The sequence below is a fragment of the Phoca vitulina genome, unplaced genomic scaffold (assembly GCF_004348235.1).
Source record: "Phoca vitulina isolate PV1807 unplaced genomic scaffold, GSC_HSeal_1.0 scaffold10, whole genome shotgun sequence".
Taxonomy (NCBI): Eukaryota; Metazoa; Chordata; class Mammalia; order Carnivora; family Phocidae; genus Phoca; species Phoca vitulina.
In genome coordinates, this window is record NW_022589713.1 from 15,169,446 (window position 1) to 15,188,754 (window position 19,309).

At 35.4% G+C, this 19,309-nt stretch overlaps 1 protein-coding gene across 2 annotated transcripts in view; it reads left to right on the top strand.

Moving 5' to 3' along the window:
* Positions 1-19,309, top strand: part of ATR (ATR serine/threonine kinase) — a 97,399-nt gene that overhangs the window by 66,323 nt on the left and 11,767 nt on the right. Inside the window, exons 33-41 of one of the 2 annotated variants that reach the window (XM_032408540.1) lie at positions 412-591; positions 1,032-1,191; positions 3,454-3,633; positions 10,130-10,272; positions 11,176-11,273; positions 11,802-12,034; positions 12,993-13,127; positions 15,000-15,200; positions 17,031-17,174. In XM_032408540.1, coding sequence (XP_032264431.1) covers positions 412-591; positions 1,032-1,191; positions 3,454-3,633; positions 10,130-10,272; positions 11,176-11,273; positions 11,802-12,034; positions 12,993-13,127; positions 15,000-15,200; positions 17,031-17,174 — 1,474 coding nt within the window. The remainder of the gene's footprint in view (positions 1-411; positions 592-1,031; positions 1,192-3,453; positions 3,634-10,129; positions 10,273-11,175; positions 11,274-11,801; positions 12,035-12,992; positions 13,128-14,999; positions 15,201-17,030; positions 17,175-19,309) is intronic. The other variant, XM_032408541.1, reaches the window with a different exon arrangement.

The following is a 19,309-nucleotide window of genomic DNA, read 5'->3' on the forward strand; positions in this document are numbered from 1 at the left end:
CACAATTTTTTGCTGGCATCTACTATGTCAGGCCCTCTTATAGAAGCCCCAGCAATATACGCAGATATTTCTGTTGATTTATAGTGGATCTGTATTTTCTTTTGTTGTTATATAGGTAATAAAATTCATACTTAAATTTAGTTTTATATACTCCTCTCCAATTTAATTAATAGGGATTTGGGGACCATAGCAAAGCACTAAACATTTAAATCAACATAAGTTGTGTTTTATATCCAATTTAAAAAGATAAAAATGTTACTGTTTATATACCAGGAATATACATTGGTTAAAGTTCTTCCAAAGAAAACTTCACATTTCAGATTCTTGATGGCTAATTTGAGTATGTGCTTTGTATATGAGATTAATAGGCTGAATATGATAACATTTTAACATAGGCTTATCTGTCTTCAGATTGCACATGTTGTGTGAGTTGGAGCATAGCATCAAATCACTTTTTCACCAGTCGCCAGGTGACACTTCTCAAGAAGATTCTCTAAACTGGGTAGCTCGACTAGAAATGACCCAGAATTCATACAGAGCCAAGGAACCCATCCTGGCTCTCCGGAGAGCTTTATTAAGCCTCAACAAAAGGTTTTCATACTTCTTTTTTTTCATGTCAGTAATCATGAATTTACTATTATATTTGCTTATTACTTGGGAATATTTATCTTTCTTAATTTTCTCTCTGAATCTATATTTTTCTGTTATCAATTGTCAAAGCAATACTATGTAAGTTGAAATGAACCTAGAACTTGAGAATTACTTTTATATGCAATAGATCTTTTTTTATTGTTAATATATCTGGGAGAGGTACAGATATAAGTCAGTATTAGAGTTTTCATAGACTTGTAATTGACAAAAATTGAGCATGCTAAGAAAATTAAAGTGAGTTTTTTTAACAAATTAATCTTCTTTGATTTCTTTGAAATAGTATATTGATAAGGTTCCATGTTAGGAAGAGATATTTTAAGTTAAATTGTTGAGTATACTTAAAAATGCTCTTTGCCCCTGTTTTTGTCACATTCATTTAGACCAGATTACAATGAAATGGTTGGAGAATGCTGGCTGCAGAGTGCCAGAGTAGCTAGAAAAGCTGGTCATCACCAGACAGCCTACAATGCTCTCCTTAATGCTGGAGAATCACGACTTGCTGAATTGTATGTGGAAAGGGCAAAGTGGCTATGGTCCAAGGTAATGGCCAAGAGAACATCATCATGTATATATATGTATATATTCTGTTGTAAATGATCCCTAATCCACGTTCAGAATCGTTTTCTGTCATCTTTATCATTCTACCATAATTTAGAAGAAACCGTTCCTTCTTTCCTGAAGTCCCTAAACTAGTCTTTCCATTTCAAGATGAAAGTGCAGTTCTTTTGGTTTTCATCTGTTTTCCTTTTTTTTTCTTGAGGGAAGCAGCCAATTTTTACTTTGGTTTTACTTCCTATATATATACAGGGTGCATGTAGTAGGCACTCAAAAGATATTTGTTAAATGAAAATAACACTGTTCCCCACTTATATCCTTGGTAGATAATTAGTCCAGTTTTATTGTCAAGATTAATTTCTAATCTAGCCTATCAGGAAGGGCTTAGCATAAAAACAAAAGTCCCCAGCAATCCCCAGATTGAAGCAATAGTAAATGAGAAAGAGGCTTTTTGAGTATCTGAACTACTTGCAAAGATTATGCCCCAGACTTAAATGGTTATTACTTACATATCTCCTTATGCTTGCCACCAGTCTAGAATTAGTAGTAAGCATTGCATGTTCTGAAATTGACATTTAGCAACTATAGCTGGTACCCTCTGTGATTGTGGAGGCGAAAGTAATGATTCACCTTATACTTGTCAGTACCTGGTCATTTTCCGAGCTAGCATTAGTCTATGTATTGTAATACCATAAATTCAATATGTTGAAAATGCAGTATCATTTACTGTTCAATAACTGCTTCTGTATTCTCTGTTTTTCTAAATAGGACTCTATTGTATCCTCTCATCTGAGACAGAAATCTGGGCATCAGATTTGAACTCCTTCCTTTCCCTCATTTTCCACATCCAAGTGGAGACTAAATTTTCCTTAGAAATATCTTTTGATTTTTTTTTTTTCCTTAAGTAAGCTCTACCTCCAACCTGAGTCTCGAACTCATCACCCTGAGAGCAAGTGTTGCAGGCTTGGGACACCTGGGTGTCTCAGTCGGTTAATCTTTTGACTCTTGATTTCAGCTCAGGTCATGATCTCAGGGTCATGAGATAGAGCCTCCCACACACTCGCTCTCTCTAAAAAAAAAAAAAAAAGTTGCATGCTTTACCAACTGAGCCACGTAGGTGCCCCATCTTTTGAAATTTTGATACAAACTTCCAGTTATAAAATAAATAAGTCATGGTGTAATGTACAGCATGGTGACTGTAGTTAATAATACCTTACTGCATATTTGAAAGTTATAAAAAGATATCTTTTGAATCCTCTCTCTTTCATTCATGCCCTTAACATTTATAGCCTCTAATAATATTAATAGCCTTTTTTTTTTTTGAGTCTCCCTATTTCTCTGTGCACATGACTGCAGTTTGTGATCTTTCTAAAATGCACATTGAATCATGTAGCTCCTCTTATTAAAATCTTTTGAAGTATTCTTCATGCCTTTATGATTAAGTCTGACCTCTAGAAAGTATACAAGGCTTTTTCTGATTGAGTTCCAGTCTACCTCTTCAACTTCATTTATCACTCACTATCTCATAAACCCTTTAGGCTTTAGCTAAAACCAGACTACTCACCTTCTCCAAGTAGAGTTATTATTCCTTTTTTTTTTCCCCCTAAACCATGAGATCAAGACCTGAGCTGAGATCAAGAGTCAGACACTTAATCAATTGAGCTACCCAGGCGCCCCAAATTATTATCCTTTTACCAAGAATGTCCTTCACTGAATTCACTTCCAGGAATATTGCTACTCATTCTTTAAAACCTAATTCAAATTTTCCTTATCTGGTAACTTTTCCTGAGTGCTGCTCTCCTCCATTTTCCTGTATCGTCATACAGATTTAGGAGATTCCCTTCCTTCTCTGTCCTTAATAATACCCATATATGTTCCTGTTAATAGTTTTTAGCATTGTGTTACTGTTTTACATAGTCTACTTCCTCCTTGAACTATGAACTTTTTTAAGCCAGAAATTTTGATTTATTCATGTTTGTTTATCCCCAGTCATCTACATATATCTTCAGTTCCTTGTACTTTGATTGACTGTAAAAATGAGTGAATGAATGAATGAATATGAGTTCTACATGAAATGGAGCTTTGCTTCCTTTTTAGGATTTTACTTTTGTAGGAGGGAAATGAGAGGTGAACATGAAATTACAAAGATTTATACATAAAACATATTTAATGGACTTCAAGTACTAATAATTTTGTTTTTCAGAAAACAAATATCTTAAAAGGCTGTTGTTGCCATTTTCCTTTTAGGGTGATGTTCATCAGGCACTAATTGTTCTTCAGAAGGGTGTTGAATTATGTTTTCCTGAAAATAAAACCCCAACTGAGAGTAAGAACATGTTAATCCATGGTCGAGCTATGCTACTAGTGGGCCGATTCATGGAAGAAACAGCTAACTTTGAAAGCAATGCAGTTATGAAAAAATATAAGGTAAGTATATGTATAATGCAGTTTCATTAGGAACTCGATCTTTTTTTTGTTTGTTTAGAAAATGTGTAAAATAATTTTATTTTATTTATTTTTTAAAGATTGTATTTATTTATTTGACAGAGCACACAAGCAGGGGGAGCAGCAGGCAGAGGGAGAGGGAGAAGCAGGCTCCTGGCTGAGCAGGCAGCCTGATGTGGGTCTCGATCCCAGGACCCTGGGATCATGACCTGAGCCAAAGGCAGACACTATCCAACTGAGCCACCCAGGCACCCTAGAAAATGTATAAAATGATTTTAAAGTCCATATGGAAGAATACATGTTTAAAAATAGCCAGGAAACTTTTTTACTTTTTAGTGTGTGGAAAGCATAAGAAGAATTATCACAAAGCAAATACACTCAAGAAACCACCACCCAGGTTAAGAAGTAGAATATTATTAGCACTCTGTGACCCACCCTTTCACCTTCCTCAAAGTTAACCACATTGTATCCTGAAATTTTTTAAAGAAACAGAATGTAAACCTTCCTTACTAAGTATTAAGCTTTACATGGATGGTGTTATAAGGGAGTTACTTCCTAATAACGCATGAGTCAAAGAAGAAATTGCAGTGGAAATTTAAAAGTCATCTGTAATTATAAAATAATTATAATAAACTGAATGATAATAAAATATGACATAACAAAACCTGTAGTATGGGGGAGCACCTGGCTGGCTTAGTCAGAGGAGATATGATTCTTGATCTTGGGGTCATGAGTTCGAGCCCCACATTGGGTGTAGAGATTACTCAAAAAAAAAAAGAAAACTTAAAAAAAAAGAAAAAAACCTGTAGGATTCAGATAAAGGGTAAAGCCATTCTTAAAGAGAATTTGAAATTTTATTTGTGTATGTTAGAAGAAAGTAAAGCCCCAAAATTAATGAGCTAAGTATTCATCTCAAGGAGTTAGGAAAGGAACTGAAAAACAGAAAAAGTAAAAACAAAGAATGTAGAAGCTTGGAAATAATAAAGTAAGAGCAGATGACTTTTAGAATTTGTGGGGCAAAGTGAGAAAAAGGAGTTCAACAGAGACAGTTCCAGATCTGTGCAGGAATCCACCTGGGTCTTTGGCCGAATCCCAAGCTGCACGTGCATAGCTCAACACTTTGTGAGGCCTGGCAGGAAACAGTTATCGGGGAAAGAACAATCATTTGAGGGATGGGGATGTTAGGAAGTGCTGTAAGAAGAACAATTTCCAGAGCTTACATAGCATTGAGAATCATTCAGAATTCTACCAGCTAGGCAAGAGGCCTCATTGCATACATAATATATAGAGACTCTCAAAGGGTCACACCTTAGAAGTGGGTTTAATTAGCCCTAGACTAAAGGCTACTCTACATCCATCCTACAAAAGCATCAAAACATTAAAAGGATTAGGCTGATTTGCAAGTAACATTACTGCCTACCAAATCAAAGTCTACCACTCTTTAAAGGAATATAACAAAATCTAAAACTCAGCAACATAAAATGACCTATGTCTGGCCTCCAGTAAAAAATTACTCTAAATATGTAGAGGCAGGAATATATGAGCTATACACAAAAGAAAAATCAGTCAATAGAAATAGGCCCGGATATGGTAGAGATGATGAAATGAGCAGATAAGGACTTTAAAACAACTATCATAAATATGCTTCAGATAAGGACTTTAAAATCACTACCATAGGGGCGCCTGGGTGGCTCGGTTGCTTAAGCGTTTGCCTTCAGCTCAGGTCATGATCCCAGGGTCCTGGGATCAAGTCCCGCATCAGGCACCCTACTCTGCAGGGAGTCTGCTTCTCCCTTTCCCTCTGCCTGCTGCTCCCCCTGCTTGTGCTCTCTCCCTCTCTGTCAAATAAATAAATAAAATCTTTAAAAAAATAAAATAAAATCACTACCGTAAATATGCTTAAGCCTAGAGGAAAACATGACAATGGTAAGGAGATAAATGGAAGATATTTAAAGAAAGAAAGACCTAAATGGGACCAAGAGCTCTAAAGTAGGTGAAACAAACACTCATGTTTAGATCCTGGCAGTGATGAGTTCTGAGTAGGATACATAGTGGGAGCCTAGCCCCTGTTGCCTTGTTTACAAGAAGGTTCCATGGAGGGGTGCCTGGGTGACCCAGTTAAGTGTCCAACTTATGATTTTTGGCTCAGGTCATGATCTCTTGGGTTGTGAGATGGAGCCCTGAGTCAGGCTCCATGCTGAGTGGGGAGTATCCTTAAGATTCTCTCTCTCCCTCTCCCCCCACTCACGTGCATGCTCTCTCTTTCTCTCTCAAATAAATAAATAAATCTTAAAAAAAAAACAACAAAGGTACCATGCCACCAAAGTAACTAACCTTGCTTCTTCTCATCAAAAAATATACTGGGGCACCTGGGAGGTTCAGTTGGTTGCGTGTCTGACTCCTGATTGCGACTCAGGTAGTAATCTCAGGGTTGTGAGGTGGAGCCCTGCATTGAGCTCCACAGTCAGCAGGGAATCTGCTTGGGATTCTTTCCCTCTCCCTCTGCCCCTCCCCCTGCGCACGTGCTCACTCACGCTCTCTCTCAAAAAAATAAACCTTTTTACAAAAATACAGTACTTTGGGGCACCTGTGTGGTACAGGCAGTTAAGTGACCAACTCTTGGTTTTGGCTCAGGTAGTGATCTCAGGGTTGTGAGATGGAGCCCCGTGTCCGGCTCCGCACTCAGCCTGTGGAGTCTGCTTAAGACTTTCTCCCCCTTGGGCATCTGGGTGGCTCAGTCGGTTAGGTGTCTGCCTTTGGCTCAAATCATGATCCCAGGGTCCTGGGATCTAGCCCCACATCGGGCTCTGCTCAGCAGGGAGCCTGCTTCTCTCTCTCCCTCTGCCTGATGCTCCGCCTACTTGTGCTCTCTTTCTCTCTGTCAAATAAATAAATAAAATCTTAAAAAAAAAAAAGTTTCTCTCCCTCTCCCTTTGCCCTTCCCGTGTGCTCTCTCTCAAAATAAATAAATCTTCAAAAAAATAAAAAAATATATGTATATACTGTACTAAAGGGAAGTAGTAATGAGGCACATCCTAAAGACATACTTTATAAGTTTCGCTCTCCCAGTTGGAGATATCTGAATTTCTTCTAACTTGTGAGGCACGTAAAAACTCACTAATTCTTCACAACAAAATTTATTTATTTATTTATTTATTTATAAAGTTTTATTTATTTATTTGACAGAGACAGCAAGAGAGGGAACACAAGCAGGGGGAGTGGGAGAGGGAGAAGCAGGCTTCCTGCTGAGCAGGGAGCCTGATTCGGGGCTCGATCCCAGGACCCTGGGATCATGACCTGAGCCGAAGGCAGACGCTTAACGACTGAGCCACCCAGGCACCCCCACAGCAAAATTTATAGCAGATATTCCAGGTCTTATATCTCTTGCACTGAAGCCTGGGTTGGAGGAGGAGGGAGAGATGCCCTCGTGATACCAAAGTTAGAATCTGATTACTCTCGCTACATACCTAAAACTCTGTCATGATGGCCTAAGTAGCCATGAGGAATAGTCATTTTTTTTTTTTTTGGAGAGCGTGCACGCCTGGTTGGGGCGGGGGAGGGGCAGAGAGAGAGAGAATCCTGAGCAGGCTCCATGTCCAATGCAGAGCCTAACACGGGGCTCGATCCCAAGACCCAGAAATCATCAGCTGAGCCGAAATCAAGAGTTAGATGCTTAACCCACTGAGCCACCCAGGCGCCCCTAGGGATAGTCTTTTTAATAAATGGTGTTGTATCATTTGGTTATCTTTTAGGAAAAAAAAGTCAAACTTGATCCTTTCTTCACACCATTAACAAAGGTAAACTTCAGGTAGATTGTGGATCTAAATATGAAAGGCAAAATGATAAAGTTTCCAAAGCATTATATACGAGAGTATCTTCAAACTTAGAAGTAGGTCAGGACTTCTTAAATAGACCAAAATGACCAACTATAAAAGAAATGATTGATAAATTTGCCACATTAATAATATGAATTTCTGTTCATGAAAAGATACCATTATGAATGTAGAGGCAAGCCATAGATTAGAAGATACTTGGAACACATAAATGATAAGAAGCTCGTATCCAGAATATAATAAGAACTCTTAAAAGTCAATAAGAAACCTGAGACAAGAATTGTATGGAAGACTTATGGAAGTAAATATATAAATGACCAAAAACAAATAAAGAAAATGTATTGAATTATAGTAGACAGGCATAGATGCAAATTAAAAACAGTACAAGGCAATGCTGTATACCTATTAAAAAGCTAAAATTTAAAGATTAACAACTCCAAATGTTAGACTAGAGCATTTAGACTCCTATGCAATGTTGCTGGAAGTATAAATTGGTATAATCATTTTGAAAAACAGTTTGGCATTATCTCCTCAAGGTGATAATACTGTGACCCAGCCATTCTACTTGTCTCTATAGAATATGTTCAAAAATGTGTATACCAACATCATTTGTAGATTTTACACTGGAAGTAACTCAAATGTCAGTTGGTTACAGAATGGATAACCAAGAGGTTGGGGGGAGGGGAAGAATGGATAAACAAGTTGTAGCGTATTCCTATAATGGAATACTATGTAGCGAAGAAAACCAACAAACCAAAGTTACCTGCAACAGCTTCCATTGATTTCACAAACATAATGTTGAATGAAAAAAGCTGGATAGAAAATAATACATGTAGTATGTTTCCATTTATATAAAATTCAAAAATGGGCAAAACAAAATTACTGTATTAGAAATTCAAATAGTGGTTGTTTGGGCTGCTATAAGAACCATATACTATAATAAACATGAAACATAAACTGGGTGACTTAAACAACTCTCACAGTCCTGGAGGCTGGGAAGTAAAATCAAGGTGCTATACATTTGGTGTTTGATGAGGGCCTGCTTCCTGGTTCATAGACTGTCATCTTATTATAAGCAGAAGGGGTGAGGGGTCTCTTAGGGGTCTCTGTTATAAAGGCACTAATCTTATCCATGAGGGTTCCGTCATCATGACCTAATCACGCCCCAAAGGCCCTACCTCCAAATACTATCACTTTGGGGATTAGTCTTCAACATGAATTTGGGAGTGGGTGGACACAAACATTCACTCTATAGCAGTGGTTATTTTCAGGGAAAAGAAAAGAGGTAGTGATTGGGAGGGTGAATAGGGGAGCTTGTGTTCCTGGAGTTCTTGTATGTGATCATTTTGTGATAATTGATCAAGCTATACTTACAAGATTTGTGTATTTTTCTGTATGTAAATTTTACTTTCCAAAATAAATTTTAAAAACTTAAACCAGAAAAGAAGGAAGGAGGAGACAGATAAGAGGAAAGAAGGAGGGTAAAATGATGGTTAAAACCAGACTGAAAAATATCTTTTTAAAAGAAATTTTATTATGTTTCCTTATTCCCTTTGCTTCTATGACTAGGTGGGGAAGGGATACTGGCAGCCTTGTCCCTGTGGCTGGTTGGGCACATGAATCCAGCATCTGTTCCTTACATCTGGTCATGTCATTCTCTCTATCCACAGGCAGGTTGCCATCTAAAATTTGCAGGATTAGGTTCAGGGGAAACTCAAGATCTCATTTATGTTCCTAGTTCAAACTATGTTTTCATACTTGCTTGAATTAAGTGTGGAACTTCATTAAAAATTTTTTTTTTACAATCAGCCATTCTATGTGTTTTCCATCACATTTCAAATAGTATTGTTTTAAAATAAACACAAACACTTAAAAGGCAGGGAAAGGGAAAGGAAATGACAGGGGACAGAGTAGGAGTGGCCAGAAAGATAGGGGAAAACTTGGAAGATTGTGGCCTCACTGAAACTAAGGGAAGAAAGTGTTTCAAAGAGGAAATGGTGTGGACAACAGAAACAGATGCTAAAGAGAGTTCAAATGAGATCAGAATTGGGAAGATCTTTTAGATTTAAGGAGTTGCTTTTGGGGAATGCCAAAGACTGAAACCATGAAGAAATAGTTTGAGGAGTGAATGAGAGGTGAATTCTTAGAAGCCTGATTTTAAAGGTGTTGAGAGGGAGGGCGATAACCCATGAAAGATCTTGGAGAAAAATAAGATGCAATTTTTTTAACCATATTTTTATGCTCTTAAAGTCAGTCCTTTCCTCTGAGCTTTGATATTTTCTTTTCACTGAGATTTTTTTTAATAATAAAAATATATGTATAAACACTTTCATAAAAACTTTAATCCATCTGGAAATTATTTTGATGACATATAAAGTAGCAATGTAAATAGAGTTTTCTTTCCCTAATTAGCTAATTATCCCAACACTATTTCATGTTGGCCAGTGGACAACTCACCAGAACCAACCAGCCATCCTGAGAAAACCTTTCTAAGAGAATTCTTTATCCAAATGAAAGAGTCACTCTGCCTTTGGCTTTGCTCTGCCTACATGTGGGTCTTATACTTTTTGATCCCTAATCATCTATTCATACTTTATTTCCCAGTATAGTATGGGGGTTTCTTAGGTGAGTATTGTCTTTTACAGGATGTGACCTTGTTCCTGCCAGAGTGGGAGGATGGGCATTTTTACCTTGCCAAGTACTATGACAAATTGATGCCCATGGTCACAGACAACAAAATGGAAAAGCAGGGTGATCTCATTCGGTATATAGTTCTTCATTTTGGCAGGTAAGTGTGAGAACTGATGTGTGCTGATTAAATATGTCAGAGTGACTCTTGATCTTGAACTGTTATCACAGGTTTTAGTGTATTCAGGATGTTTTCTGCTTTACCACTGATTCAGTCTTTAACCTTAGATGAGATATAAATTTTTTCTTTGTAGCATTCTTTATTCCGTTTAAAAAATAACTTTATTAATGGAAAAAGTAAGGTGCATTTATATTTTTAAATTCCATAGTACCAATATTATACAATGAAAATTAAGTGTCCTTCCCATTCCAGACCCTCATCTCCTGAGTCCCCCACACTAGAATTCCAGAAGATCTTAAATGTAATATATTTATGGGTTATAATTACCAATGGGATGTCTCCTTCCTGCCCATTCTGCTAAGAAATACTATATATGTAAATGATTTTCACATTAGTCTTGTAGAAAGAGCTTATCTCTTAGACTAGATAACAGGTAAAATATAACTTGATTTTATATATTAGTGTATTATAATCACATAGTGTATTATCTCATGCCTGTTTATATTTTCACATATTATTTCCTAAGAAGTAATAATGACATTCCATTCATTCTTTTTAAGATTTTATTTATTTATTTGAAAGAGAGAGCAAGCATGTGAGCACGAGGTGGGGAGGGGCAGGAGGAGAAGCAGACTCCCTGCTGAGCAGGGAGCCCAATGTGGGGCTTGATCCCAGGACCCTGAGATCATGACCAGAGCCAAAGGCAGCTTAACCAACTGAGCCACCCAGGTGCCCCATGTCAAGGATACTTTTAGATAATTATTTGATCCTGCAAACATTTTCTGTTTATATCTGTCAAGTGGTAGTTTAAGTCTTTACATTTTAATCCATCTAATGTGAAAAAAGCACTATGTTAATAACATCTTTTCTATATAATTGCAGATCTCTACAATATGGAAACCAATTCATATATCAGTCAATGCCACGAATGTTATCACTATGGCTTGATTTTGGTGCTAAGGCATACGAGTGGGAAAAAGGTATAATTTTTTATGTAAAAATTTTAAGGGATAAGAAAAATTTTAACTTTGGTATAAAGTCACATTTGGCTTGACAGTCTAACTTACAAAAAGCTAGGAATGAATTTGATAAATTAGATTGAATATAAGTGTGAGCAAGAATGTTAACAAAGAGGAGAAACACTAAACACATAGACATGTTGTTGCAGTTCAAGGCTGCAAATTAGAATCTGCTCATTCCTTCCTGAACCTAACACATATTGAGAGAAACTAGTTTAAGCCAAATAATTTACCCTAAAAATTTTAGTGGAGTGTGGTTTGTTCTGTGTTTCTAGTGAAAATTAATAGCCCTTGAGTTTTTTAATGGCTCTAAATATGTTTTCCTATTTAGACAAAGACAACTATGTTCACAATTTGGCAAGTGATCTAGCTTTGGGTGTGGGAATAATGTATATTGTAAAGTTGTTTTAAAAACAGAATTTTTCTTCTGTGAAATGAACTGATAAACTTTTTTTCTTCTCTGTTTTTTTAACTTTGATTTTTTTCCAGCTGGCCGTTCCGATCGTGTACAAATGAGAAATGATTTAGCTAAAATAAACAAGGTTATCACAGAGCACACAAATCACTTAGCACCATATCAGTTTTTGACTGCTTTTTCACAGTTGATCTCCCGAATTTGTCATTCTCATGATGAGGTTTTTGTTGTCTTGATGGAAATTATAGCCAAAGTGTTTCTTGCCTATCCTCAACAAGCAATGTGGATGATGACAGCTGTGTCAAAGGTAATATAGTAATCACGACAGTGTCTTTTTCCATTTTATATGGCATTGATTATTTAATGTTAATATGAAGATGCAAGTTCCAGTGTTTCTTTCTTAGATTAATAGCAAAACATAAATTTTAAATATTTGAGAAAAAGAGAAATTAAAGCATTATGTATCATTTTAAAATTCAGAAATATTTACCATATCAAATGAAGGGACTAGTATGTTAAGATCAAAGAATTCAGCATGTTTTTTCTCTATGAAGTCAAATAAACTGTTAGTGCTTGGTATAAAATGGTAGACTATTTTTTCAAAGTGTTTTATCCAAAGTATTTAAACTATTAATAATAGAAAAACTTTATTGCATTATTAATGGGCATTTATAAGGTGGTAAATATATCTAATTATAAATATTTAGAGAATTTGGAAAATACACAGATAAAAAAAGAAAACTAAAATTCACTAATTCTCCTATTGATAGTCTTCTCTATTTTTGTGTGTGTATTTTCTATGCATATTTTAATGCCAAATTTGGATTATAGAGATAAATAATTTGATATTTTTCACCTAACATTGTTACCATAGCATGCTCTCCTATGCGTTAAATATTCTTTGAAGACACAATTTTAATAATTATGTAAAATTCTATAGTAGTTAGTCTATAATTATTTACAATAATTTATTTAACTGTTGTGTTTCCATTTTTTTGCTCTTGTAATAAATACATTTAGACACATTTATATTTATTCTCATTTCTGATTATTCCACCAGGATAGATTCTAAGAAGGGAATTCAGGAGGTCATAGGATAACAGCATTTTTATGGTTGTTGAGAGCATTGCCAAATTGATTTCCAGGAAATTTGAATCAACATAAATTCTCATCATGAACACTTTTTAAGTTGATTTGTGTCTATCAAAATTCTGGGTTTTTTAAAAAGATCTTGTATAAAACTACATTTAATTCTTTTATGACAGTCTTCTTATCCCATGCGTGTGAACAGATGCAAGGAAATCCTAAATAAAGCTATTCATATGAAAAAATCCTTAGAAAAATTTATTGGAGATGCAACTCGCCTAACAGACAAGCTTTTGGAATTGTGCAATAAACCGGTATGATCATAAATCTTCCTACGTACAGACCAGTGTTGGATCATTTATATAAAACTTCTCTGATTTTAGCTGGTTTTCTTTCATTTGACTTAATTCAGTTAAAATTCAAACATAAGTGGGTATACACATACATAAAAATTCATTAAATTATATACTTTAAATATATGCAGTTTACCTTAATAAAGAGGTTTTTAAAATTTCTAACATGTCCCTCTCTCAAATTTATACTTTAAAATTTCTAAAGCTTTTCTTAGTGTAGATTCTGAGAGTAAATTATCCATATTAATTAGAAATAATTTAAGTAGAGGGATATGAAATAAGCCGTAAAAATATAAGTATGTAAAATACTCAAAGTTGTCTCTATATTATTTTGTGTCATAGCTTTAAATTTTCAAAACTTATATATATTAACCTACATATATGAGAGGAAAGAAGATTGGAGTTTTGGTTTTCATTTCATTTCATTCTCAGTACACACTTACTTCATTACCTGTTGACAGGCACTAATGCTAAGTGAAACAAAGATAAAGAAGGCATGTTCTCCTGCATTGAGGTGCTGATAGTGTTCTAGGGAACTAAGCACATGGTTATCATCTTGTTTAATAACTACTTTTTTCAGTATACTTGTGTCTAGAGTATGAACATGCTGACAGGAGTAACACTCTTTTGCTCAAGGAAATAGAGGTGCTGATAGTGTTCTAGGGAACTAAGCAGATGGTTATCATCTAGTTTAATAACTACTTTTTTCAGTATACTTGTGTCTAGAGTATGAACATGCTTACAGGAGTAACACACTCTTTTGCTCAAGGAAATAGAAGGGAAAAAATCCCTAAATATATATATAGAAAAGGAGTAAGGATAATTATGAGGAAGGGGAGAGAGACTCTTTACAGGTAAATAGCTAGATTTCACTTTACAAATATTCAGTCTATTAGCTGTTAATAGGTGAGAAAACACAGACTATTCTATTTTTCATCTTCCCTTTATCAGTAAACACCTTGAAAGAGTAATCTGTTTTTGTTACCTATTTTACTCCTATTTGACCTCTGATGCACTTAGCATTATCAAAGACAACGTTATGATAATGGCCAACATTTACTAAACACTGGCACTTTTCTAAGTGCTTTACGTGTACAGGTTTTAAGTTCTTTATCTGAAATTTTTGTGACCAGCTAGGCTGCATTTAGGAATTCTGAATTTTTAAGATTTTTTAAGGTAATGTAGTATATGTACTCAATATTGAGTCTCCCTACCTGGAGTATTCTGATAGAGTATCCCATAGTCAGTTACATAACTGTTTCTGCAATGAAACATACTAATCTTTTTTTTTTTTTTTTAAGATTTTATTTATTTATTTGAGAGAGAGAGAATGAGAGAGAGCACATGAGAGGGGGGAGGGTCAGAGGGAGAAGCAGACTCCCCGCCGAGCAGGGAGCCTGATGCGGGACTCAATCCAGGGACTCCAGGATCATGACCTGAGCCGAAGGCAGTCGCCCAACCAACTGAGCCACCCAGGCGCCCCAAACATACTAATCTTTAAGTGAGAAGTTCAGTTAAATGAGATTTGGTACCAAAAAAAGGTTTGATTTACACAGCTCTTTGGATTTGGTAATGTCTGATAATAGATTGTAGGCCTTTATTGTCTCCTTTAGTCATTAAACAGTACTGTGGTATAGGTATGATTACCGATAAGGCAAAAGAGTACAGAGAGGGTAAAATGAGATATATAATAAATTCTTAGAAAACTGCTGACTGCTTAACCATTGTAACTAAAATGCTGTAGAAGTAAAATTTTTGTTTTGGTTGAAAATAAGTGTTCTATAATTCAAGGTAAACCCAGAGAAATTAAAATGTACTATTTTCTTTCCCCAGGTGGATGGAAGTAGTTCCACATTAAGCATGAGCACTCATTTTAAAATGCTTAAAAAGCTGGTAGAGGAACCAACATTTAGTGAAATCCTCATTCCTTTACAATCAGTCATGATACCTACTCTTCCATCAATTCCGGGTGCCCATGCTAACCATGAGCCATTTCCTGGGCATTGGGCCTATATCTCAAGCTTTGATGATATGGTAAACTTCAGTGTTATGTAACTGTAACTATGATTTTAAAATTTAATTAAGCTAAAATTTTCAAATTAGGTTTTTTTAAAAGTGTTTTTCTCAGAGACTAAGTGCATTTTATTTGCAAAGAAAAAAATGATTAGAAATACAGAAAAGTAAAACTCTCTTATATTGATGGGATAAAATTAAATGTTAAAAATGCCATGTTCCCAGTATCTGTGACCTATAAAAATATCCATATGGAGAAGATTGATACTTTTCTAATGTGTATTATAATGAATGAGAGCCTTGCATCTTAAATAGTATAATAGGGAGATGGTTCCTTCACAATTTTTAGCTTTTTATGTCCTCCAATGAATACGTTTTCTCTCCTAAACTTCTCTAGTACATATTGCTAACATTACATGTCTGTTTCTAATCAGTTACTACCTTTGTATTGTCAACTTTTCAACCATATACATTTATCTTCCTTCCCCTGTGTATTATAAGATATACACACACACTGTTCATGCTTATTCTCCTTTTAATCTTCTACAACCCCTAGGACAGTGTCTTAAAAAAAAAAAAAACAACCCATGTTCAACTGAGTATTTTGATTTTTTAGATGCATGTATTGTTTTAGTATGAGTATAATTATTATTTTTCACAGTTTGATTTTTCCATACTTTGTTTCATCCTAAAAATGGAGAAGAACAAAATACAGTTTTTGCTTATACTTTAGGAGGAAGCAAAATTCAGCTAAGAAGAGCTTGTTTTTTTTTTTAAGTATAATATGTGACTATAAATATGTGACTATTTTAAATATGTGGTACTAGAGCTTTTTTTTTTTTTAAGATTTTTATTTATTCATTTGACACAGAGAGAGAGAGACAGCAAGAGAGGGAACACAAGCAGGGGGAGTGGGAGAGGGAGAAGCAGACTTCCCGCTGAGCAGCGAGCCCGATGCGGGGCTCAGTCCCAGGATCCTGGGATCATGACCTTGGCCGAAGGCAGATGCCCAATGACTGAGCCACCCAGGCACCCCATACTAGAGCATTTCTAAGTAAATAATTTTGAAAACTGTTTGTTCCAGTAATTCTGTGTATCAAACATTTGTTTAATTGCTTCAGAGCCAGCTACTAAACCACATAATGAAATCATTCTTACTCACTTACAGTCATGCTTTGTTTTTAAATTAATAGGATTCAGCTTATTAACCCACCTCATTAGTGGACTTGATTTTGGAATAGTTTCTTTTTTCAAAAATCAAGTTACATTAAATTGATAAGCATTTTTTACCACTAAAGATATTTAAAAACAATGTCTTCAGCTCTAAAGACAGGTTCTAAAAACTGTTTCAAAAATCTTTTAGGGGAGCCTGGGTAGCTCAGTTGAGTGACTTCCTTTGGTTCAGGTCATGATCCTACGGTCCTGGGATCCAGATCTGCATCAGGCTCCCCACTCAGTGGAGAGTCTGCTTCTCCCTCTGCCCCTCCCCGCTGCCTGTGCGTGCAGTCTCTCTCTCTCTCATTCTCTCTCAAATAAATAAAATCTTAAAAAAAAATCTTTTAAATATTGTGGCTGTCCTAAAGAGGCTGCCTAAATTTGAATGTGTAAGTACTTATATTGAAGTAATCCTTTTACTTTATAGCCATTCCTAATGGGTGACAATGGGTCTCTATTCATGGGCATTCTTTTCATACATCATCGGTGATTATGATAAAAGAAATTAGTAAAATAATAAACTTACTACACAATATAGGTTATTATATTCTTTTTGTTAGGTAATACAGTATTTATATATAAAAATTTAAACAAAGAATCTTGACCTTAACTTACATATAATTCATTATCTTTTAGGTGGAAATTCTTGCTTCTCTTCAGAAACCAAAGAAGATCTCTTTGAAAGGATCAGATGGAAAGTTCTACATCATGATGTGTAAGCCAAAAGATGACCTGAGAAAGGATTGTAGACTAATGGAATTCAATTCCTTGATTAATAAGGTTTGGAGATAGTTTGCTTTAATTTTAGAATTACCGTAATTACTATCATGTGATACAAGCTTTTCATAATGCAAATAGATCATTCTCTTTTTTTTTTTAAATTATAGTTTTGTTTTTTTTTTAAAGATTTTATTTATTTATTTGACAGAGAGAGACACAGTGAGAGAGGGAATACAAGCGGGGGGGAATGGGAGAGGGAGAAGCAGGCTTCCTGCGGAGCAGGGAGCCCGATGCGGGGCTCGATCCCAGGACTCTGGGATCATGACCTGAGCCGAAGGCAGACGCTTAACGACGGAGCCACCCAGGTGCCCCCAAATAGATCATTCTTAAAAAGAGAGTGAAATGTACTGCCTTTTTTGTTTTCACTTAATTTTTTTAATTGGGATAAAACTTACCATTTTAACCAACCACTTTTAACAGTTCAATTCAGTGACATTAAGTACATGCACATTTTTGTGCAACTATGACCACCATCCCTCTCCAGAACATTTTTCATCTTCCCAAATGAAACTCTCCCGTCAATAAACAGTAACTCCTCATTCCCTTCCTCCCTAGCCTCTGGTAACCACCATTCTACTTTCTATCTCCTGAATTTGACTACTCTAGATACCTTGTAGAAGTGGAATCATGTATTTTTTGTCCCTTTTTCTGGCTTATTTCACTTAGCATTGTCTTCTCAGGATTCATTCATGTTATATCATGTGTCAGAATTTTTTTCCTGAATAAGGCTGAATAATATACCATTGTATGGTATACTGCATTTTGTTTATTCATTGATCTGTCAGTGGACACTTGGGATTGCTTCCACCTTTTGCTATTGTGAATAATATTGTTATGAACATAGGTGGATACATACCTCTTTGAATCCCTTCTTTCAGTCTTTTGAGTATTTACCCAGAAATGGAATTGCTGGTTTCATATAACTTTTTACTTTAAAAAATAAGATTACTTTTATTATATTGAGAAAAATGTGTAACACATGTTAGGGAAAATATTTTCTATGTAATGTTTAAATTATCTGTAATAGACTCTATCAGATGTATTTATGTTTTAGTGCTAGACAAAAGATGTTACGTTCTGTTTTGGGGGGGTTGTTTGTTTTTAAAGATTTATTTATTTATTTTAGAGAGAGAGTGTGTGTGCAGGGGCTGGGGAGGGGCAGAGGGAGAGGGAGAGAGAGAATCTCAAGCAGACTGCTGCAGGGCTTGATCTCACAACCCTGAGATCATGACCTGAGCTGAAAGCAAGAGTTGGATGCTTAACCAGCTGAGCACACAGCTGCCCCTAGGTTCTGTTTTTATCAACACACTGCTTAAAGGTGATCATTAGTATTTTTTTAAGTACATTTGGTAAGTGCTTGATTTCTGTCTCAGAGATAATATGAGAAATCTTATTAAGGGTTTATTATAAATGGATGACCTTAGGTATTTTGAATTATTCTGTGGCCAGGTATTTGTAAATGCATAGCATCTGTTTTTTCCATTGGTAAAAAATAAACCATACAACAGAAAGATGAAATTTAATTATTCTTTTTATAAACTTTTTGTCCCTCCTCTTTCCTCTCCCCACATTTCACTGGTACCTCTTTAATTAGCAGGAAAAGTTACGGACTTTTAACATAGAAAAGATATAGCAACAGATAAGTTCATTTTTAAAAAAGAATAACTATGGTTTGTACTTAGTGTAATCAAAAATAATTTAAAAATTAGTATCACATTAAAAATCCATTTCAAAGGCACTATAAAGTGAAGGATTATTTTTTATTTAAAATGTTTAGAAAATTGGTAACCTAACTGACTGTTAAACCATTAGTATGTTCATCTGAAGCTCCTTTGAGTGTTTTTCTGGTTAGGAGTATCAGCTGGCCTGGCTTCAGTTTATAAATTTATCCTAATCAGCTTTGTTACTGATTATTTCATTACTGTTCCCCCACATTGCTGTGGTAAAATACAATAGCCTGATTGTGAAAAATTACAGTCTGTGTTGGTCTAGGAGACCACAAACTGATCTTTATATGTCATTCTAGTGCTGTACTGTTTGGCTGACATTTATGTAGCCTATTTATTCCTAAAGTTTAAAATATGTTTTTGGCTAGTGATTGTGCTTTTGAATTGGACTAATCATAGTTGTGTGCT